Here is a 21,809-nt window from a genome sequence, read left to right on the forward strand (position 1 = left end):
GGAATAAGAAGTCACAGCTGGCCAGGCATCCTGGGTCTCTGTCCCCGCATCTCCAGCTTCAGAGATGCCCACACTCCCATCCCCGTAGCCACCATCCCTGAGCTGGTGCTGAGCAAGGAAACTCTGGCCTGAGGCTGTGCAGTTACTATGAGCTTGGGCCCTGGAGCCTGTCAGACCTGGGCTTAACTTCTGACCCTCCCTTATTGTGGGTGATTTTAGATAAGTTACTTAGCCTTTCTGGGCTTCTGTTTCTTCTGTAAAATGGGGTGATGATGGTACCTGCTTCTCCTGGTTGTGAGAATCGAATGAAATTATGCTTGTAAATAGTCCCAGTGTGGTGCCTAGCCAGTAGGAAATTCTCCGTGCCTCGCTAACTGTCCAAACTACCTGGACACTCCATGGCTCCCAGCAGGGTTTTACCATGTCTCGGAGTGCTGTGGGGCGAGTGGACCCAGTTGGCTGGCTTTCTGCTCCCTGTGGTGTATCAGATCTCCCTGCTGTGCGTTCAGCTCTGCCCAGCAGGGACATCGAGATGGTTCTCTCCCTGGAGCAAGGCTCATCATTCACTACTTCAGCGAGGCGTCTCACAGCAGGGCGACCTCCCAGAATGACAGGCCCAGTGTGCGGACACTTAACAAGCTTGCTCATGTCCCGAGGCCTACGCAGCTGGTGGGAGAGGGGAGCGCACAGTGCGACGGCGGGGGCGAGGCTCCCTGGGACCACTGATGGCAGAGCCCACATAGCCCTTCTCGACTCTGTAGCCCAGCTGACAAACATCACGTTTTCAAGAAGACCTCAGAAGTTGTAGGAAGAAGAAGCCGAGCATCCTGAGGCGTGTGAAAGCGGCCTGGCTCCATGAGGGACGAGTGGCCCTCCCGTGGCCAGCTTACTGTTAGGGCTGGGCTCCTTGGACCTGTTTCTGAGAGGTCACCTCCCACTCACTCACCCACTCACCTCTCACTCAGCACTCAAGCTGCTCTATAGGCCGCATGCCCTTTAGTTTTGGCCCCTGAGCCCTGGCAGGCACTGTCCTAGCTGCCCGTGGCCCTGGAGCTGGCCCTCTGGGCACCCTGGACCCTCTCCCAGCCACTACCAGTCACCCGATGGGGTCCCCAGGTGTGTGGGTGACCTGGCGATAAGTCTGCCTTCAGCTGGGACCTGGCTCTGGTCAGGCCCAGGAGGGAAGGTACCAGGCCTGTCACGCATAGGGAGCCGGACGGTACCAGGAACAGGATTCTTTTCCTTTTAGTCTTTAGTGGTTTTGCTTATGGCTAGACCATCCGTTCAGTGAGCGAGAGGAAGCTGTTCGGGTCTCGAGATCAGTGAATTCCTGACTTAGCTGCTGCGCGGAGCGGTCGGGCAGGACGACACAGAAGATGCCAAGGATGAGAGGAATGTGTTGCCCGTCCTGGAGAGATACACTCTGAAGCAAGAAAGGGGGAGTTGAGGCAGCAGCGTGTGAGCTGTCACGAGGAGGCAATATCGAGCTAAAGATGATGAGGTGGTGCCCCTGGTTCGATTCCCCCATTTTCCACAGCTTGGCTTCCCGGTGCTCGCACATGGAAAACACTCAGCCGTGTGTGTGCACCGTGTACCTCGTATTAATGTGACTCCTGGCTTTTGTTCGAATAGGTCACTTTGAACTGGGGAGGGAAATTGTAATTAAGAGCTTAAGAACGACGACACTTGAAAATAATCAGTGTTATTTTAACTGTTTTCTTAACGTAAGTATTTCCATTTTTCAGATGCTAATTCTACAGAGTTTGACCCTAAGACCAACCATCCTGTGGTGAGTCCAGTGTTGGAACCTCCCAGGGCTGAGAAGGGCGCGTGGGGCGGGGGGGGGGGGGGGGTTCGTGAGGGCGCTCAGGGCTTGGACTCAGGGAGACCACTGGGTCTGTCCATGGGTCCCTCAGACCCACTGCATGGGAAGAACTTTTTTTTTTAAAGACTTTATTTATTTATTAGAGAGAGAGAGAGCACAAGTAGGCAGAGCAGCAGGCAGAGTGAGGGGGAAGCAGGCTCCCCACTGAACAGAGAGGCCGATGTGGGGCTCGATCCCAGGACCCTGAGATCATGACCTGAGCCAAAGGCAGAGGCTTAACCCACTGAGCCACCAGGCACCCCATGGGAAGAACTTTTATTTTTCATTGTGTACCTTCTCACTTCTCTTCCCAGTTTGCAACAGAAAATGTTTAAGACAGGCCTCACCCCAGCCAGCCAGGGTGGTTCCCGCTTAGCATCATTCTCTCTCCGCACTCCCCTCAGTCCCCAGGAGCGCCGTCCCACTGCTGACAGGAAACACTGACGTGGGCCCCTGCTGCGTGCCACGTGCTGTCCTCACCCCTTTACAGATGCTCGTTCATTTCCTCCCTGACAGCCCAGGGACATGGGCTTGTTCTTCAAGACCCATGGAACATGGGTGTTGAACGAACATGTTTAATAGTAACCAAAGCTTGTGGAGGCCCATGTCCCTCGTGTGGTGTCTCCTGTCAGAGGAATGTGGCTCCTGGGGAGGGACGGCGCCTTTATTCATCTTCAGCTCTCCTGCCCGGGGGTGACAGGTCTGTTCTCGATACCAGAGATGCTGTGATAAACAGGGTGGACCCAGCTCTTGATCCCAGGGCATTTGAACAGCATCAGTGTATGCTTGTTGACTTGAAACTGAACTTTGCTCAGGAGGAGAGGAGTGAAGGGTTGGAGGGGCGCCTCCTCTTGGTGGGAAAGCAGAGCCCGAGATGGTCCTTGAGGCCAGGAGGTGCTCAGAGGAGCCGGGGACTGAGAGGTGCACTGGGCTCTCGTGGCTCGGGGCCTCTGCCTCTCTGCCGCCCACACATGCACCAGGCAAACCCTGAGAAGCATCCGTTTCCTTTGAGCAGCCCCTCAGTCCGGCGGGGGAGACACATGTCATGGCCTTTCCCGTCTCACATCCACGCTGCTGTGTCAGTCTCCAGAACGTGCTGGGGTCTGGCAGCCCTTGTGACCCAGAGTGCTGGGGGCAGCTGTTCCCGCAGCTCAGGATGACCGGCCAAAGGCAAGGGCTCGAGGCCCTACCCGGCACGGGCTCTCAACGATGAGAGGGAGGCCGTTGCTCAGTGGTGACCATCCCCTCTGAGCAAGGGCCAGGGTTAGAGCTTCTCACGGGCCCTCGTCCCGCAGCACTGGTGACCCTTCTGCTAACGGACGCAGCGTGTGGTAGTGCGTGCTTGTTTCCCAACACCTCCAGGTCATAGACATGCCAGAACACAACCCTGGGCAGATGGGCGGAACCATGAGGCTGGGCAAGAGGAGAACCCTGTTCCAGACCAAGAACTCGGTCATGAGTAAGAGCTGCCACCCCCTGCCCCCCAGCGGCACAGCAGGGCACGTCCGGAAGCCTATCCTGGGCTACTCCTGGGGCTCCGAAGAGCCGGGCTGGCCTTTTGGGTTTCGTTCTTGCTTTCAAATTTTTTCCCCTTTCCTGCTCACGTTCTTTCAGGATGCACCAGGATAGCCCAAGAAGCAGTGTGGCTCTTAGGCCCGAGGCTGCGTAGTCAGTGGAGGGGGTGCCCCAGGGCCTCGGGGGCGGGCGGCTCCCCGGGAGGAGGCCAGGACGCGCAGTCTCCCACAGCCTGGCCTTTCCCTAGGCCGCTCGGGTGAACCAGATTAAACTGCCAGTGTCAGCACTGTCCCCAGGAAGGCAGTTTTGTGCGGCCCAACCTAGATAGGTTTTACTCTGAAGGTACTAATAGGTACTACAAATGTAGGGAAAGTTGGGGCAGGAAAATCCCGAGGAGAATGCTTGTGGTCAGTCTCATTCTCTTGCTCACTGGGGAAAATTCTTTGTAGAAGTGGGGCCCCTCGTGTCTCGTTGTTTGAGTCAGTTGAGTAGGTGACCGTGCAGTGCTCCCAGCTCTGTGTTCTTTAAACTTGGGGGCCCCCCTCCCCTGGCAGCGTGGGGGCCGCGGCGCTCTGCTGACCGTGACTTAACTGCACGGCTCCCCCCGTGGGCCACCTCCCTAGCTTTCGAGTGTCCTTTTCCGTTCAGCTGTTCCGTGCATCCTGGTTGGTTTTACAGGGCAGTTTCCAGTGGAAGGTGCTTTGTACCGCAGTAATTGTGTGCTGGGGGGGCGGGGGATGGGATGGAAACATCTGTCTCTGTGACGGTCTTCCCTGGCAAGGTCAGAAAAGTCAGAGCCCAGGAACGAGTCTGTGCTGCGCTGCTGCCGCCAGTGGCCGTGGTTGGCAGGAGAACCCAGAGCTTGCCCTCGGGGCCGGGCCACGTCGGCACTGGACAGTACACTGGGAAGCAATCAGAATTCTTTGCATCATTCTGCTTTCTTTTGCCAGGGAAACTCTACGGAGATCCAGATTACCTGGAAGAGAGGCACCGCCACAGGTTTGAGGTGAGGAGTTGAGCTCATTGACCTTTCACCCTGTCTCCTGGTGACTCTGGAACCGCAGCAGGCTGGGAGGTCATCTGCTTTATTCTTGGCGTGTCCGTAGGTGAATCCAGTCCTGAAGAAGTGTTTGGAGGAGCAGGGCCTGAAGTTCGTTGGCCAAGACGTTGGGGGCGAGAGGATGGAGATTGTGGAGCTGGAGGGTGAGCGCAGCTGTTGGGGTGCAGGGGGGCGGCTGGGAGCGCTGACCTGGTGGCCGGAGGAAGCAGCCCTGCCCTGCTGGGGGTGCTCTTGGGGAATAGGAGCCTGGAGCCCTGGGAGCCCCTCTTCCTGCGGGCAGCGCTGCACTTCTGGCCTTGGTCCTCATTTTCCAGAGTGAGGGCTCGCCCTTGGACTTTGAGCCCTGTTTCTGATCTGGGGAAGCCGGGGAGCAGGGCTGGCCAGGCAGGAACCCAGGAGGAGGCCCCGTCAGCTAGCTGGGTGACAGCTTGCGGGGCAAGGGCATCTCCTCCCCCTAGCTTTGGGGCTGCCTTAACCCAGGTTCTGGTTAAGATGCTATTTTGAGAGAATTTTAGGGTTTGTAGAAACATGTAACACCTGACAGGGTTTGCTCTTCTTTATTTTATGCATATGACCAAAGTACTGCTTTTGTGTTTCTATTTCAGATCATCCCTTTTTTGTTGGGGTTCAGTACCATCCTGAGTTCCTGTCCAGGCCCATCAAGCCTTCACCTCCGTACTTTGGCCTCCTGCTGGCCTCCGTGGGGAGGCTTCCGCATTACCTCCAGAAGGGCTGCAGGCTCTCGCCCAGGTGCGGTCACTCCTCTCTAGTCCGTTGGGGGGCCCCCTGGCTCATCGCAGTGGGCATGCGCTCCTTCCTGGGGTCCCCTCAGGCTGCCTGTGTGCTGCCAGGACCTTCCCCAGTGCGGGGGCTGAGCCCTCACTGTAGCACCTGACCCTAGGCTCGTATGTGACAGTGGGGCCCTGGGTCTGTCGGGCGCTGGCTTTCACAGGCTGGTGGTCACAGGCCCAGTGTGTCCCTGCCTCGCCGCTGCCTTCCTCTGGAGCCAGTTCCTCACTCGGAGCTGGGGGTTAGAGTTCCAGGAGTGAAGTATAAAGCGAACCTATATCCTTTCTAACTAGAAGAAGAAAATCCCTCTAGGGCTCTGTGCTCAGTTCATAAGGCAGGTTAGTGTCTCTTGTTCCTGCTGTGTGCGGACAAGGGTCCTGTGGTGATGGTGGCTAGGAACACAGAGAAGGAAAGTGGGTCTGTGGTGGGAGACAATGAATAAAGCATCCGAATTCCACAGGGACACCTACAGTGACAGGAGTGGAAGCAGCTCCCCGGACTCTGAAATCACCGAACTGAAGTTCCCGTCAATAAATCACGACTGATGGGAACGTAAGTGGCGTTTCTCGGTTCTAGTATTTTTGTTCGTGTGTTTTAATGGCAAATACGCTAGAATTGTAAGATAGCAGGGAAGTCTGATGTTGAGGATTTTATGTGCCGGAGTGTGTAAGTGGTAAGGTCGGTGTGGCCCCCAGTGGACTGGGCCCTGAGTTATGACATCGGTGTCCCCGGGCCTCGGGACCTCCAGTACGGGACGCAGGGGACAGCAGCCACGGGGCAGTTGTCTTGTCGCCGATTGCGACATTCAGGGGCCAGTCTGACCGCCTCTTGGGGGGAGCTGGGCTCTCAGACCCTGTTATCTCATGCAGCCGTAAACTTGAGATCTTGAAGGTGGCGATCGGTGTGACAAAATGGTCACGTTTGCAGAAATGCAGGCTTTCATCAGGAAGTGCTTTAAAACTGACACAATGTACAGCTCTTGTGTTGATTTCTGTTTATTCTGGAAATCCCCTAAATTCCGAACAGTTCTCGGGCAAACTTGGAATGTCAGTCTTGACAGTAATAATGTTTGTATGTTATGACGCGGCGCAGGGCTGCGGGCGCTGACATAAATGACATTCAGTAGGACTGTGACAACTGAGTGAACTGTGTTCGCCTCCTGCTGATGCCAGTGCCGAGAGAGGGTTGGGGGGGTCCAATCTTTGGGGTCCAAAAGGAGACCCGGGGATGTGGTGTGATCCCATAGGTGGGGGCCCCAGCAGGCCGGTGGGAGATGTGGGTTCCCGCCTGGAGGAGGGCCATGGCGGTGTGCGGGCACGGATGCCCTCCTCCGTCTCTCCCGTTGCTGCCGGCTGCCTGCTAGTCTGAGCAAGCGCCCGGAAGAGAAAGCAAACGTTCCCATCAGACCGGGTAGTCGGTGAAGTCTGGAATCTCGCCCTGCTGGGAGCCCTGTGAGGATGCTGGGTGCACGGACAACAACAGGGTGGGGGAAGAAGCCTTGTATGGTCTGGAAAGTGTAGGATTGTGCAGGAACTACAAAGTTAGCTTCTAATCCTATTCGGGTCCTCCTGCTGGTGTTCCCAGGAAAGTGGCCTCGTTTGTGGTCGCAGCCGACTACACACTCTAACTTCCCCACTTGCGTATACCTCCTGTAACTGCTCTGTGTTGTTTGCTTTTCCTAAACAGGCGTGACTCTTCGAGAGAGCCTTCGGACTTTGAGAGTTTACAGCTTTGATTTTACACTCCGCTTTTGACACTTCCTTTAAATTATGTTTTTATTAAGATTATTTTATTATGGGGGAAAGGTATCTGGAAGACTTTGTGACTCACATGTCCCATCCCGTGTGCTGGCCCCTACCCGGTGCCGCCCTGTGTCGATACCCCACGCGGTCCCCGTGGCACCATGCCAGGGAGGGGGGCCTGTGGGCGGGGGTGGGGGATGCACACGCCGGGGGAGCGCCCGTCGGTCATCTCCAACTACCTCCCGTCATCGTGGATTGAAACGTGCAGCCCGTCGCTCCTCCTGGAGGACATGTGCCCCATGGACCGCGTGCGAGGAGGGGTCGTTTAGTGAGTGCCAGCGATGCTTGGTGCTGGGAACCTGAGGGCACTGCCTGCCACCAGGAGTGGTGAGACCAGAAGCAGCCTCGGCACGGGTCCACTCCCCAGGGCCCCTCGCTGCCCACAGGCGGCAGGGATGTGGTGGCCAAAGGGAATGGTTCGCTTGGTGTCCCGTGAATGGTGACTAGTCTGTCCCTCTGTGGTGTGGTTTCAAAATGCCTATCCTCAGCCTTGCGTCCCTCCCCGGGCTGGGAAGTACTCCTTGTATCAAGGGGTTGCTTAAAAAAAAAGAACAAAGAATCTTTTGGGGAAACTGCCTCTCGAAGCCTCTGCTACACAGACCGCTTCGCTCGAGGCCAGTGTGTCCTTCCAGAATGGTGTTACTGCAGTTGAAATGCAACCTGAAAAGCTATTTTCTTACCGTGGTGTCACCGTAGGCACTGCTGTGGGCCCGCTGTCCTCTGGCCGAGACTCCGTGTATCCTCTAACTTAAGGAAATAAATAACGCAGAATGAGACATGCTCTGTGTGTCGTGCTCTTGATGTCGCAGCCGGGTGGGCAATGTCAGTGCGGTCCGGGATGTGCCTGTGTCACCTCAGTGGCCAGCACCCGGCTGTCCTCGGTGGGACGGCCTTAAGGGCATGAGCTGATCGTCTGCACAGAACCTGAGAGGAGCCTTTCTTTTTCGTGGGAAACCAGAATTTCCCCCTGAAGGCTTCAAATTCAGATTCCCAACATCTAGAGATACAAAGAAGCATGGGGGCTGATTGGTCTTGGGGGGACGGTGGCACATGTTATTCACGGGGGTCCCTCCCTCTGCTGGCCATGGATGCGGCCCCTCATACATGTGACCTGGGAGTGGCAGACCAACCGCTGTCAGCCAGCAGGACCACTTTCTCCACCGCTGGTCCTCCCATCCCCCGGCCTTGTGTGTCCAGGGCAGCGTCCCCAGGGCTTTCTCCCCAGAGTGAGGGGCCCGTTGCTGCCGTGGGCACCCACCCACCCTCTGGCCGCCAAGCTCGCCTCCTCGTGAGCCAGCTCCTTTCAGTCCGAGGTGGAGGCTCGGCTGGGTTGTCTGTCCATGGTCAACCGCCTTTCCTCACGGACATTCGAGAAACCAGGGTGGGGAGAAAAATGTTTTTCTCAGCATTTAGCCCAACTTACCTATCAGGGGGATCCAGAGAAGAAGCAGGCTTCCCTGTGTGCCTGTGCTCGTGGCTCAAAGCCACCATCCGCACTGGGGCCCAGAAGCTGGGGTGCCCGCCCTGACCCAGCAAGAGCGAGCGAGCCCCCTTTGTCTCTGCTTCTTGTGGACCGAAGTAAAATGGGTCCCTCGCAGGGCTCTTCATGCCTGTCTTGCTACCTGGAATGCGGCTAATGGGGTGGGTTCTAACCACCGTTCCTGGCTGGTCACACAGTCTGAATCGTTCTGTACGAGCCATTGCCCAAACTGAGGACACTGAGGAGGGTGACAGCAGCGCTCCATACAACAGTGAGGATTCGGTTGTGTGTGGGATGGTTTGCGGATGTCCCGTGGCCTCAGCTGACCTGTTGCTAAGTGCTGGCCACTTGGATGACCTTGTGGAGAAGGGACCCTGCTGGCTCTCCTGGGCTGGCAGAGCCTGAGCGGCCCTGCCCCCCCCCAGGGCTGTGGCAGGGGGCCAGGAGCCCTTCAAGCCAGCTGGTCTGGGCCAGGCTTAGCAGCCTGGAGCAGCTCAGCAACATGGCTGCTCTTTGTCGCCATCGGCTGTGTCCCAGGAAGGGCACTTCCGAGGACTACACTGCCCAGACCAGCATCTGGCCTTTGCTGGGCACATGGAAATTGCCCACAATTGGCCCCCCTCTGACTTCCTCAGCAGCACATCCTCTGTGCGATTCTCACGGAGCCTCTGAAAACTTGGTTCGGGCCCTATGTTTGGGTGACTGAGGGGCCCAGTGGACGAGGAGCAGGACTTGGATAGGTAATGTGTAACAAGACAGGCCTCCCTTATTAGCTTGTGGGTAAGTGGGATGAGCAAGTCGCCGAGCAGCTGAGACACACAGGCGGGGTCTCCTGGCTGACAAACCAGGGGCCGTGGGGCCAGAGCTGCTCCATCTACTGCATGGATATGGCCAAGGATCTCTAGACCAACGAGGGAGAGCAGGTCTGCGCAGGTGTGTTGTGGGCCCTCCCAGGAAATGCCCCGTTTGACCAGGTTCCATGGTTTTCTAGTGGCTCAGACCCGAAGCTGAGTGTCCCTACTTGTTTCCCCAGCAGTTAGCTAATGGGCATCTATGACCTGCCAGCCGTGTTTTAGGTTCTGAACGTCAGCAATGAACAAAATAGACCCAAATCCCTACCCCTGGAAGGGTGCATTCTACTGCGGGGAGGGGACAACAAGGAAAGCCACGGAGTGTGGCGAGGCTGGAAGCAGGAAAGTAGGGGAGGGACGTGTTATGTGAAGTAGGGCGGGTAGAGAACTGACTATCCCCTCCACTTGGAGGTGGAGCCCAGAAGAAACCATCCTGCAGCTCTGGGGGAGCGGCCTTCCAGGTAGGGAAGCAGCCAGTGCAAAGGCCCTGCAGCAGGTGTGTCCAGGAGACAGTGGGTCACTGTAGCAGGGCACACCCACTCAAGGGGCAGAAGGGGCTGAGGTCAGATGGGCCAGGTTGTGCAGAACTGTGTAGGCTGCTGTTCAGACTTTGCCACTGATGAAATGGGGAGCTCTTGCAGGGCTTTGGGCCCAGCATGGCATGATCAGACACTGGCTCGAGTGTGTCTGTTTCTGCTGGTGGAGATGAGGGGAATGGCCAGAGCAGAAGTCCTCACCAGTGGCTGGAGGGTGCTTGGGCTGGAGGTCACACCCTGTGCAGGTGCTGGTGGGTGCTGGGGAGACACGGTGTCGGGGTGATGATGACCGAGTGTCCCTGCTTCCTGTCCATTTCTCTGTCCCCTAGACGAAGAACTGAACAAAAAGGTAGCAGTTTGCCTCCAAGGGACCTGGTCTTTAAGGCTGAGCTAGAACAGATTGCAACTGTCTGGGCCCCACAGCTCTGGGTGGGAGGAACCTCTGGCTGGCTCAGCCTCCTGGACAGAGAGATGGGCTGGGCATGGGACTCAGGACTCAGCTGCATCCAGCTGGCTGACCGAGAGGCCTAGAAAGAACCATCCTTGCCCCAGGTGCATGTAATTTATTGACAATCATAAATTCCAGCAAGCCCAGGGTGGGGTTTGCAGGGTGGTGGCCTGTCTGCCCCATAGCCACAGTGACCTGAGTGTGTCTGGACATCTGCAGAAGCGCTTTCCCAAGAGGACACATTCCAATCTGGCCTGTCTCGCCGCTGGGTCAGAGACCCCAGCCTGGGCAAAATGGGCATCTGAGGAAGTAGGGCAGTCCCTGACAGCTCGGCCCTAGGAGGGCTCTGGCCGAGCTTTTACCAGTTCTTTCTGGAAGTAAGGTTCCTGGGGGATCAGGCTCCATAGACCAGGGCCTGCTCGGGATCGAAGCCCGCACACTAGCAGTCGTTGAAGGAGCGAGGACGGACGTGCTGCTCGCATCTGCCTCCCAGCAGCCTACACAGCTCTGAAGGGAGACCTTGGGCTCAAAAAGAGGCGGTCCCGTGTTTGCCGGGTGGAGCCAGCCCTCAGGCCCGCACACTCACCGGGCGCTCACAGGACGCAGCAGGTGCAGGAGACGGGCGCGCGCTGCTGCAACTGCTGCTGGAGCTGCTCCTTCTCCGCCGTCAGCGCCTTCAGTCTCTGCTCCAGCTTGTTCAGCTCGGCCGCCCACTTCTGCGGGGGCCACAGAGGCAGAGGTCCACGCTGGGGCCGCCCGGGGCCGCGCCCCTCTGCCCGGGGCCACGCCCCCTCTGCCCGGGGTCCAATCCACCGAGGAGGACGAGACCCAGGAGAGCCTGGGGAGGGGGTGCTACTCGAGGCCAATGGGAGCCAGGCCCCCGGCTGTGTGGCCGCCCCTGACAAGTCGGTCAGCCCCGGGTCTTGAGGAAAGCCGGCTGACCTGAGGCCTGCCTGCATTCCAGAGCCCGGGCTGACCCATTCTCTGCCGCCTCCTCGAGTTCCAGGGGCAGACCGGGTTGGCCGCTGCCTCGTAGCGTCCTTGCCCTGCCCTGCTTCTGGGCCACCTGGTGTGGCGCTCTGGAAGAAGCTTTTTCTTGGGACCGTGTCTAGCGCTAATTGCCTCCGCATCGTAAGGGGCTCCCTCCAAAGTCTTCAACCTTCTCCACACAGTCTTCTCCCAGTCCTCCAGCCGCGTGGGGTGGGGGCGGGCACACAGCCGCGGTGGTGTTCTCCCCGGTGATGGAGCACGGCGGGGGGTGGGGGGAAGATGATGGCATGCCCCCGACGGCGCAGTGAGTGGCCCCCGCCCCGGGCACTCACCTGCCTGCACCACTCCTGGATGGCGTGGCCGGACAGCGGGCCCTGGATGCTCCCGTCCCGCCGCAGGAACACCTCCCCCTGGTCGGTCTCATAGAGCTGCGGCTCGGCCTGGGCCCTGGGGGCGTGCACGCTCAGGCGGATCACCTTGGTAAGGGCGACAGCGGCTCTGGCAGGCACCGTGGCCCCCACATCCCACGTCACTCACTCCTGGGGGCAGCCTGGCGAGGGGATTCCCGCCTCTCCTCCGGTCGCTCCCCCCAGTGCCCCTGCCCCCGGCCCCGCCCATCCCTGCTCGGCCGAGGAGAGGCTGGCAGTCCCTCGCTGAGTGCCGGGGACCAGACAGACCCGAGACCGTCCCGGCGGCGGCTCACCTTGAGGGGCGTGCTGCCGGCCGAGGCGCTGACCACCGGGATGAAGGAGAGCGTGTAGGCGTCGGGGAAGACCTGGGGCTGGAAGCCCTGCAGGATGGAGTCCACTAGCAGGCGCACGCGGTCCTCATCGCGGTGGCCGCAGCGGACGCCCTGCACCAGGCCGCTGTCCTCGACGCCCACGAACAGGCTGCCGCCCTCGCTGTTGAGGAAGGCGCACACGTAGCGCCGCAGGTGGTGCTTGAAGGCCAGGCTCAGGTACTCGCCGCCCCCGCGCTTGAACTCCACGCTGCGCGTCTCATTGCCCAGGAAGGCGCCCTGGAAGAGGCGCTCCTGACCCTCGATCTCCTGGCGCACGATGGCGCTGTCGGAGCGCGTACCGCCGGGCTGGCCCCGGGACCCCCGCCGGGCCCGCGCTGGGGTGCTGTGGGCGGGGCTGGGGTTGGAGCGGGGACTTGGGCCGCTGTCCTCCTCCTGCCGGGACGGGGACCGAGAGTCAGAAGCCCCGAGCCTGGCAGCGAGAGGGACAGGACACCTCTTTCCGCCTGGGGTCCACACACTCAGGCACCCCGATGCCCCGCCCAGGGGAGGGGCCTAATTCTGCCCATCGTCCTGGGCCAGTGCGGTAAACCCGCCGAGCCAAGGACTTGAACCGCCACTGCTCCCTCCTGCCCGGTGGTGGGAAGCATGGCGGGTCTGACACGCTCTCCTTCCCAGGGCTGGGAGCTGGAACTGCTGTGGCCAATGTCTTCCCTCTTAGTTACAGACAGGCCTCTGAGTTCCGGGGTCAGATCACAACAGGACGTATCTCAGCACCTGCGGTTGCCTGTGACAGGTCTCTGAATCATGAGGCGGGATTCCAGAAACCCATGCCCTGCCTGGTCTCCCTGAAACGCCTGCCTGTCGCTTTCTAGACCACTGACCAGTCCTCCTGAATCTCAGCCCTCTTCCAGCCCTTCTGAGACCCGTTCCATGGTTTCTGCTCTGTTCCTGGGCTTTGAGCATGAGCAGACTTGTGGCCATGGGGGCCGAATCTGGGCCTCATCACTGCCTCCCCACCTCCAGGCTCCTCCCATCCCATCCACTCTCCTCACTGACCCTGGAGACAGGATGACTCTCACTGCCCCCTTACTGGGCTTTCTGTGGCTGTCCCAGGCTCCTTGCTGCCTCCCAGTCTCCAGCAGTGGCTCCTGCAGCTGGGGGCACTGTGGGGTCTGGGGGTGCCATGGGGGCTGAGGCACGGTGGCGAGGGGCCCATCCCTACCAGCCCCATGCCTTCCAGAGAAGACAGTTTATCAGAAACATGAGGAAATGGTCACACAAACATGAAGTCAGGCTCACAGGTCTTGAAATGTCAGTCACAGAGCTGCTCAGTTCTGCAACAATTTAAACACAGAGTTTTCTTCCCAAAAGAAAAGGAAAACCAAGACCACCTGTCTCACGGAGGGCCCAACCATAGCGGCAGTGAGTTGGTGCTCCCTCCCATCCCCCATGGAGGCCACCACACTGGCCCCTCCAACACCCTCCCTGCTCTGCTTTGGTCTTGTGGCCCTTGGGGGCCTGGACCCTGCCCTCTGGCCCAGCTTTTTCCCTTAGCTCCTCAGCAGCCTTCAGCTGGAACTCCAGGGGCCCCAAATGGCTTGCCCTTCTGCAGATGGGCCATCACCCCCCTCACCGTGTCCCCTTGTCTAGAACATCCTTCCACTCCCTAAATCCCAGCTGGGATTTCAGCTCTTCTGTGCAGTTGTCCCCGCAGCCCACAGCTTAGTGGCTGTGCCTGGCTCTGCTCAGAGAGCCGGAGCCTGCAAGGGCAGGGCCAAGCCTTTGCTCTCTGCTTTGCTGCCTGGCCCGGAGCGGACACTGATGTTGTCAACTGCAGGAATGAGGGGGGCCGAGGAGGAAAGGCCCCGGCTGGCCCAGACCCGGAGGATGGGATTCAGAAGGACCCAGGGAGGAGGCCCCACACTTTGGCCTTCGTTCCCAAGCTTCCAGCCTGGAGGTGAACCGTAAGCGGCAGCTGCTTCTGGGAGTGAGCGGACAGCAGTCAGCAGCTGCGGGCCAGTCTGCCCATCTGTTCCGGAGCCCTCAGACACACACCTCTGCCCCCTGCCCTGCCCCCCCAGCACAGGCCAACCTGGGCCAGGCTTCTCCCGCTCCCGCTCCCTGAGGCTCTGGGGCTCGCTGGCCGGGGTGCTCCGGGCCAGCCTCATTTACCTCCTTGCCGCTCGAGGGCCCTGGGCCCTCACCCAGCACCAGCTCCTTCCCGCGGGCCGCCAGCTCCTTGGGGATCTGGTGCTCCTCCAGGGCCACTTGAAGGCGCCAGGGGAGGGTGGCCAGAGTGGCCTCGTGTGCCGTCACCTGCACCAGCGCGTAGGCCTTCCGTGGGCGCCTCACCACCTCGATGTGCTCGCGCGCCACTGGCAGCTCCAGCCGCTCCAGCGTGTCCCGCAGCAGGCAGGCGAGCACGGGCACCGAGAACTGGGGGTTTAGGTGGTCCACGTAGAGAATGTGCGTGCTGGGGGCGGCCTCGGGGGCTGGGTCCTCGGGCTGGGACTCTTGCGGGGGCTGCTTGCCTGGGGGCTCCATGAGGGGCTCCTGCACCTGGGTTTGCGGGGATCTCTTCCTGGGGGTCTCTGGAGAGGTCTCCCTCAGAAGGGCTTCAGGGAGTCCTCACGGCCGGCTGTTCCTCCCGGGGCCTCCCAGGGGGCTCAGGAGGTGCTGAGGCTCCTGGGAGGTTCACAGATGGGCAGGGGCTGGGCAGGGCCAGAGAGAGGGAGGGAGGGTAGAGGGCCAGCCAAAGGCGCCTGCCACCAACCCAAGGCCTAGGACAGGGAAGAGGGGAGTCAGCGCTGAGGTGGACAACAGAGCCCGGGGGCCTGCCCCTCCATTCCACAGAAGGGGAGATCAAAGGGAATGTGTCTCAAGAGGGGAAGAGGGGCCCAGGACTCAGGTCTGAGGGCCCTGCCACTTCCCTTTCTGGGCCTCAGGCCTCCTGTCTTCCCGCCTGACCAGTCCACAGGTGGGAGGAAACACTTTGGATTTCCTGCCCATCAGAGATGAGTGCTGCCTCCAGGCCCCAGGGAAGCCTTTTTTAGGGGTCTTTGGTGAGGAAGGTGTCACCCAGGGCTCTTAGGACTGGCAGCGGCCACTCTGCTGCTGTTTTTCACCCAGTCCGAGCTGGTGCAAGCCTAGCGGAGGCTTTGAACCAGGCAGGGCTGGGCCGGAGGGTTTTAGAGCGGAGGCCCCCTGACAGATGGAGGCTTCGGCCCCTCCCCCAGAAAAATGGCCTTTGTACGTCTACAGCTAATATGAAGAGGCTCATGGTCTGGTCTAGACAGAGTCCAGAGAGCAGAAGTGAGGAAGTGCCAAGCCAGGGCCCTTTAGTGCGCCCCCTTCCGCCGGGCCGGGGGCCTCATGCCTGACTGTGTGCCCTTGGCAACCAGCGGCCCCTCCACTCACCCCCACACACCCGGCCTCCGCTCTGTGGGGCAGCGACCACCGGCCTGCATCTTTTCAGATTGGCTCCTTGAGATAGTCAGGGCCTGGGGACCACCGCGGCCGGGGTGGGGGCCTTCCGGACAAGCAGGAACAGGAGGAAAAGGGAGGCCTGTGACCCTCATATCCTGATGGTTGCTGGGACAGCGTGGGAGATGCCAGCCCTCAGCTCCCACGGACCCCTGACCCTTGACCAGCAGCTCCCTGGAGCGGGGGTGGGGGGGGTGGGGGGGTGTTCCCCTGGGGGCCCAGCAGGAGAACAGAAGCTGCAGGAGAAGTGGGCGGGGCCTGTGCAACCACCTCTGTGATCTCACGGGAGTCAACAATGCCTTCTTGGCTGGGCTGAGGCCCAGGGCTGGGAAGTCAATCCTATTCCTATTCCTACCCCAAGGTAGAGACACACACTACAGCTTGGCTGTGTGGCTCCCTCGGGGCTGCTCCGGAGTCCAGGGGCCAAGGACACACTTCCTCCTTCTGTAATGTCTCTTCTGGCCCCCGTGGCCATGCAAGGCCTCTGGTGCCACAAATCCCCGCCTTCCCCTTCGGTCACCAAACCCAGGCTCCACTAAGCACTGACAGCCCAGACACTCCCAGGATGAATCTGAGCACACACGGCTGGACTCGGGGCTGCCCCGGGCAGCAGGCCTGGCTCTGTGCCCGCGACGGAAGTTGCTGGCCAGAGGAGCCCTGAGCGCTCAGTCAAGAGCTGCCATCCCTTTTCAAGGACAGGGCTGTCGCCTGCTGTTTGACAGGGACGGGCACATGGGTGATACACAGCCTTTGTTAACACAGAAATCCGTTCTTGGGTGGGGGAGGGGGCTTGGAGAAATGCTTTCCTTAGGCAGACGCAGGGAGCTCGGGTCCTTCTGGAAGTCCTGAGGCGGGGAGGGAGGAGGGAAGGGCAGAGGCAGATGCTTCAGGCTGGGGAAGCTGCTGGGCCGTGGGGGCTGCCCCCTCCTCTGGGCAGCCAACCTGCAGAGGCCAAGGGAGTTTTGTTGCCCTTAGGGACAAGGCAGAGAGAGCCTGGACTGGGGTGTGCAGCTCTGGGAGAGGCAGTGAGGAGGAGGAGGGCTGCGAGCTCCCCATGCATTCCCCCCACCCCTCTTCAGGCCTGTCCAGCCCTGGCCATCACGGCCCGCTTTCAGGACTACCCCAAGGCGTGGGGGCTGTAGCTGCCCAAGAAGACAGGTGGAGTGCAGTTGGGCTGAGTTGCCCCGAAATGGCAGGTCAGGAGAGGGGCCCCGACAGACCAGGCATGTAAGCACCCCCAGAGAACAGGACTCCCTTCTTGAGGCCTTGCTGTCCGGCCGCCTTGTGCACCAGGCTTTTCACGCTGATCTGACCGCCCACACTCCTCCCACTCCTATTGGGGGTGTCCTCAAACCTCTGAAATGCATGTGTCCCTGGGACCTATAACCAGCACATGTTGAAATGCACATTAGTTCCCCTTCCTTCTGTGGGGAGGGGTGGAAACGGTCACTGGAAGGCACCAAATACGTTTACACAATAATATTTCAAATACTGAAATGTACTGCAGTGTAACTGGGTTATTTAGGGCATCGGGCTTTCTAACAGGCCGCTGGGCAGGGGCAGACACAGGCTCAGTGTTACGGGGGGTAAGCAGTCCCTTTATCCCCTCACTGGATGTCTGTGACCTTCCTGACAAACTCTGCTTTGCACCAGAGGGAAACAACTCTCGAACTTAAAGTTAAGAATGTGAGGCGAACCCAAAGAGGAGGGAGGAGAGGGATGTCCACTTTGTGGCCTCACGTGGCCACAATCCCTGAAACCACATCAAGGATGGATGTCTGCGAGAACTGCCCTGGGAGGCCAGCTGAGGAGCAGAGTGCTGGGGCAGAGGTGGGGACTGAGCTCAGACCTCGTGTGGGAGGGGTCAGGAGGGCAAACTCTGGAACTTGGGGTGAAGTGGTGTGGACGCTGCCTTTGCCATTTGGGCCCCATGGCGCTCCTGCCTGTTTTGAGCCCGCCCCTGGCCTATGGGCATCTGCCTGTTGATTCCCACCGACCTCTGCCTGGGTCTAGTCCCAGCCACCCACAGGTGTCTTGGGCCTAGTGTCTTTACACTGGGACTTGTCAGCTGTGGGCTTCTGGAAGCACCCTCAGTGGCTTTCGTGTTGCAGGCGGGGTATAAATGGAATTGTGACCCTTGGTGGTCATGGTCCCTGGACTGCAGGTTTCCAGCTGTGGAGCCTCCCTGATGAATGGGGTGACTGGGGTGTCGGGGTAAGGAGGCTGCAAAAAGGTGAGGGATGGTGAGGAGAGGGGTGTCTGGGCTCGCTAAGGCATGAAGGTTCTCCCAAGTTTTTAGTTTTGGTTGTGGGGAGGAGGCGGGGGCCAACTTCCAGCTCTTCCTGAGGAGGGATGGTGGCATCGGTGTGAGGACAGACACCATGTCCATCTGGACCATCAGAGCCACAGCCTGCAGAGATCGCCGGTGGCACCTAAGTAGAGCCGGGATGCTTCTGTCATCTCCTCAAGCACGCGGGCTTCCCTGATGTTTCTCAGCGCTGGAGTCAATGTCCTCTCCTTGTCACAGTACTGGGGGTGGGGCATGTGAAGCTGGTGCCGGGGGGTGTCTGTCCCCCAGTCCCAGATGCCTTCCCATTTTGTGGGGGGCTGGACTGTGGGGGTTCACAGAGTGGTCTCCCCTGCGCCGCGGCTGGTGCTCTCGGGCCTGCCAGAGGCCCCTTCAGCTTCTCTGGATGACTGTGGGTCACTATGAGAAGGCTTGGCTGTGGGAAATAATTTCAAAAGTTTTTTTTCCCCCCTCCGGAGAAGACATTCAGGTCTGACCCCAGGAGTCAGGGCAGTAAGAGTGAAGGGGTAACGAATCCTTTCCCCTCCTACAGAATCTGACATTTGGTTACCTTTCTAGTTCTGTTCCCTTGGAAAACAGATGAAAGTGGAATGTCAAGTGTTTCAAGGCAATGTTGCTTATGGTGAGGATGAACCTGAGCTGTGAATCATCAGGACTAGGAACATAGCTTAAAAGCCACAGCTCTGGGCCTCCTTAGTGCACAGGCTCCATGGGGCGTGGCCCTTGTAGGGACCCGGAAGCGACGCCTACGGAGTCATCACGCCTACGGAGTCATCACGCCTACGAACCAGGGAGTTATTGCTCCCTCAGGACATGCTGCTGCGAAGCCAAGGTGAAGCCCACTGCTCCCTGATATGTCCCATCCCCTTGCACCCGAGCTGTCCCATGGATGGCGGTGGGCTCTGCAGGGACTACCCCACTGAAGAGGGGGGCTTTTCATGCTGTCTGCTGGGCAGGGGTTTCTGCCTGACAGCCGTCAAAGTGAATGCCCCCCACCCCCGCCCGGGGGAGCCTGCGGAAGTCTTGAGTCTGGACGGCCAGCAGGATCTGGGAGCAGGCCCCCTGGGGGGTGTTGCAGGCACCCCGGATTAGCTATGGAGTTTGGGGCCAAGTACCTCAACTCTCTCCCAGCTTTAGTTCTCCCACTAGGGTGAGGCTGGCCTGAGAAAATGCGCATAAACAACTCGGCACAAGCAAGCTGGCCAACTGTATGCTCTTGGTGACGAGGGCGTGGCTGAGGGGGATGCTGGCCGGCTCCACAGGCGCAGCCCTGCTGCGGGTCTGGCCGCCCCCGCGTGCTGGTCCTTCAGGCCCTGCGTCTGTCTCTTGGGTAAGGATCACATCCAGAGGTTTATTGTCAGGGTTCCGTAAGGCCCTCTTTGGGAGTCCTGTGAATGATCGGCACAGCCCATCACAGCCCAGTGTCCGGGAATCTGTGGAGAACCGAGCCCTGCTCTGGTTGGGCAGCCCTGACCCAGACCGCATCACGGGCGCCGTGGTGAGAACCTCACAGGGGTCATGTGCAAAGGACGTTATCCCTTAGTCACCATGGCGGCAGCAGCCAGGGGAGAGCTGGTGGGACGCTCAGAAGTCTCCTCATCTGAAACCCTCTGAGCCACATGGGCCCAAAGAAGGGAAGTGACCCACCCAAAGCCTCACCATAAATAGTCTGACTAGAACTTCCACCTTGGCCTTGGTGTCAGAGCACTTGGCTTCAAATGCCTGCTTTCGTGCTTCCTGTGAGGTCTTCCATGACCTTACATGTCCTCATCCATCAAATGGGTTTGCTGTGAAGATTTAATGAGCTGATTCTAATACCCGTGGAGTAGTTCATGGGGCCCACAGTGACACAAGAGTGCCCGTTATTACAGATTTTCCTGCACGCCGCTGCTGTCCCCACACCTCCCCCAGCAGAGACGAGTCTGGGGGCCCTGGCCTGGCATGTCTGGCTCCAGGTAGGCACAAGCTGGGCAAGCCCGTGTCTCCCCTCACCCCATGACGACGGCGACGAGGATGAACCCAGCCATGGTGGCTCTCGAGGCTGCTGACCCAAAAACTGCTTCCTGCTCGGGCTTCACGCAGCTTCCGCGCTCCCTGTCTCGCTGCACCAGAGCACTGCCCCCTGAGGGCAGAGAACAGACTCCACACCGCCTTCCCAGTGGGCATCTGGCAGCCAGCCTGCTTTTTAGGGTTTGCTGGAATCAGAAGAACCCCTGGGGATCACCCTGTCTACATGCCTCCTTTAAGGATGAGGAAACTAGGGCCAAGAAAGGGGGAGTGATCTGCCACTGGAGGTTCAGTGCTCTGTTGACTGATTCAAACCACACTGGCATCTAAATTGGTTTTTATTTATAAACAAATTGACATAAAAGAAGTCCAGATGGCAGCGGGGGCGCTGTGCTGCTGACTTGCTTATAAAGGAAGCGTTTGGACAGGTGAGGGTACAACCAGATTCCAGCCTGCAAACCCTTTCCTCCCATCCACCTTATAGCCTCGTGGCCGAGAATCACGGGGCCTAACCTTCTTCGGCAGCAGTCCCGGCCCAGGCAAGGAGCTGTGGTAGGGGGCAGTGTGGGACAAGGGACTCCCATTCCCACAGACGAGGCCCGTGGCGACAAAAGGCCCAGCGGAGGAAGAGGGGAATGTGACAGGAACTCTGTCCTCCCTATGCTGAGTGATATGGTCAAGGCTTGAAGGATCTGTCCACCTCACAGAGAAAGTGCCTTCGGGCGATGTCCTTGTAAAGGGCCTAAACGTCTCTGGGACCAGGGCGGCACAGACTCTCTCTTCCCGAAACCCAGTGTCTGGAGAGAGAGGAGTATGTACTGGGGGGCCTGCCCTAGTGCTAGAAACAATAAATTTAAACAATAAGAAAAGATCTTTTTTTAAAAAAGGTAGAGGTTTGCACCACGAGTTTGGAGTCTGAAGCTCTTGTGAGGAGGTGGCAGGTGCTGGGGGGCAGTGGGGTGCCGCACTGGGCCCAGCAGGTGGCTGGGAGCCTGGGCCCAAGTGTCAGTTCAGGGCCCTATCCTCTGAGGCCTCAGGGGTCAGCCCCTTCCTCCATCACCTGAAAGGTGTTCAGTCTAAACGCCCAGTGAGAGGCCAACCAGGCTTGAGAAATAAATACGGAGGGACCTCAGAGGCGAGGCCGGGCTGAGGGGAAGAGCAGCGCCAGCCCCGGGCCACACACTCTCCCCTCCTCAGTCCTTCATGGAAGGACGTATCATGGCAGGGAGGGGGAGCAGCGGTGGCTCACACAGCCTCCGGAGTCCTGAGGCGGCCCTGAAGTCCATGGAGGCGCTAGCTGGGGGCTGCTTGGCTCCCCGTTCCAGGGAGAATGCTGACCCCCTGTGGCGGATCCCACAGGTGTCCAGGCTGCCTCTCTCGGTTCAGAACTTGCCCTGCTTCAGCCGGTCAATGTGGAAGGAGAGCTTGAGAGCGGGCCCCAGCTTCAGCCCCATGTACTTCATCATCATGTCGCTGCGCAGCAGGAGCAGGGCCTTGCCGTCGATCTCCTGGGGGGCAGGGAGGGCTGTCAGAGGCCTGCCTGGTTCAGCCAGCAAGTTCTGCACCACTAAAGCCGACCCACTCCCCACAGCTTCTGTGGCCTCCGCCCCTCCCACCCCCACACCTACTACCGAGCCCAGCAGGTGCTCCTTCCCAGTGCTCCTCTGCTTTCCTGTCCCTGCTGCCTGACGCCGCGGCCCCACCCTCCAATCGCTGAGGTCCGGCTCCCTTCCATCTCTTCCAGTAAGCACCCCCACCCCCGGCCCTCATCAACTGTTACTCTGTGAGTTGTCTTCCTTCCTGAGTGGTCAGGGCCCCTCTGTGTGAGCTAGGCTCAGAGCAGCTGTGAGATCTTTAGGCTTGACCCAAGGGCACCCTCGAACCCACCAGCATGAAAGACTGAAATGATCCTTGAAAGGCAGCCTTAGCACCCA

The 21,809-nt window shown here is 59.4% G+C and overlaps 3 protein-coding genes across 5 annotated transcripts in view; 1 reads left to right on the top strand and 2 right to left on the bottom strand.

Annotated features, from left to right (window-relative positions):
• The window catches only part of LOC111143027 (CTP synthase 1), a 31,125-nt gene extending 23,319 nt beyond the window's left edge, over window positions 1–7,806 (top strand). The window contains exons 13-19 of one of the 2 annotated variants that reach the window (XM_022496444.1): window positions 1,746–1,789; window positions 3,227–3,323; window positions 4,330–4,385; window positions 4,486–4,582; window positions 5,045–5,189; window positions 5,689–5,784; window positions 6,915–7,806. In XM_022496444.1, coding sequence (XP_022352152.1) covers window positions 1,746–1,789; window positions 3,227–3,323; window positions 4,330–4,385; window positions 4,486–4,582; window positions 5,045–5,189; window positions 5,689–5,773 — 524 coding nt within the window. In that variant the 3' untranslated portion in view covers window positions 5,774–5,784; window positions 6,915–7,806. The remainder of the gene's footprint in view (window positions 1–1,745; window positions 1,790–3,226; window positions 3,324–4,329; window positions 4,386–4,485; window positions 4,583–5,044; window positions 5,190–5,688; window positions 5,785–6,914) is intronic. The other variant, XM_022496443.1, reaches the window with a different exon arrangement.
• A 3,132-nt stretch (window positions 7,807–10,938) lies between these two features.
• On the bottom strand, window positions 10,939–14,660 carry LOC111143601 (schlafen like 1). The gene is made up of 4 exons (XM_022497436.1): window positions 14,250–14,660; window positions 12,039–12,509; window positions 11,668–11,811; window positions 10,939–11,061 (listed from the first exon to the last, which is right to left on the bottom strand). Exons 1-4 carry the CDS (start codon window positions 14,619–14,621, stop codon window positions 10,939–10,941), a joined length of 1,110 nt encoding a protein of 369 aa, XP_022353144.1. The 5' UTR covers window positions 14,622–14,660.
• Window positions 14,661–20,195: 5,535 nt separating this feature from the next.
• Window positions 20,196–21,809, bottom strand: part of LOC111142808 (Scm polycomb group protein homolog 1) — a 186,161-nt gene continuing 184,547 nt past the window's right edge. For both annotated transcript variants that reach the window (XM_022496125.1, XM_022496126.1), the window contains one exon: window positions 20,196–21,383. In XM_022496125.1, the coding sequence (XP_022351833.1) occupies window positions 21,258–21,383 (126 nt within the window). In that variant the 3' untranslated portion in view covers window positions 20,196–21,257. The remainder of the gene's footprint in view (window positions 21,384–21,809) is intronic.

The sequence above is a fragment of the Enhydra lutris genome, unplaced genomic scaffold (genome assembly GCF_002288905.1).
Source record: "Enhydra lutris kenyoni isolate GAN:26980312 unplaced genomic scaffold, ASM228890v2 scaffoldscaffold9, whole genome shotgun sequence".
Taxonomy (NCBI): domain Eukaryota; kingdom Metazoa; phylum Chordata; class Mammalia; order Carnivora; family Mustelidae; genus Enhydra; species Enhydra lutris.

Coding starts and splice junctions, on each gene's coding strand:
- LOC111143601 (XM_022497436.1), bottom strand. CDS start 14,621: ATGGAGCCCCCAGGCAAGCAGCCCCCGCAAGAGTCCCAGCCCGAGGAC. Junction 12,510..14,249: donor GGCCCTCGAGCGGCAAGGAG/GTAAATGAGGCT, acceptor CCGTCCCGGCAG/GAGGAGGACAGCGGCCCAAG. Junction 11,062..11,667: donor TCCAGGAGTGGTGCAGGCAG/GTGAGTGCCCGG, acceptor TGGCCCCCGCAG/AAGTGGGCGGCCGAGCTGAA.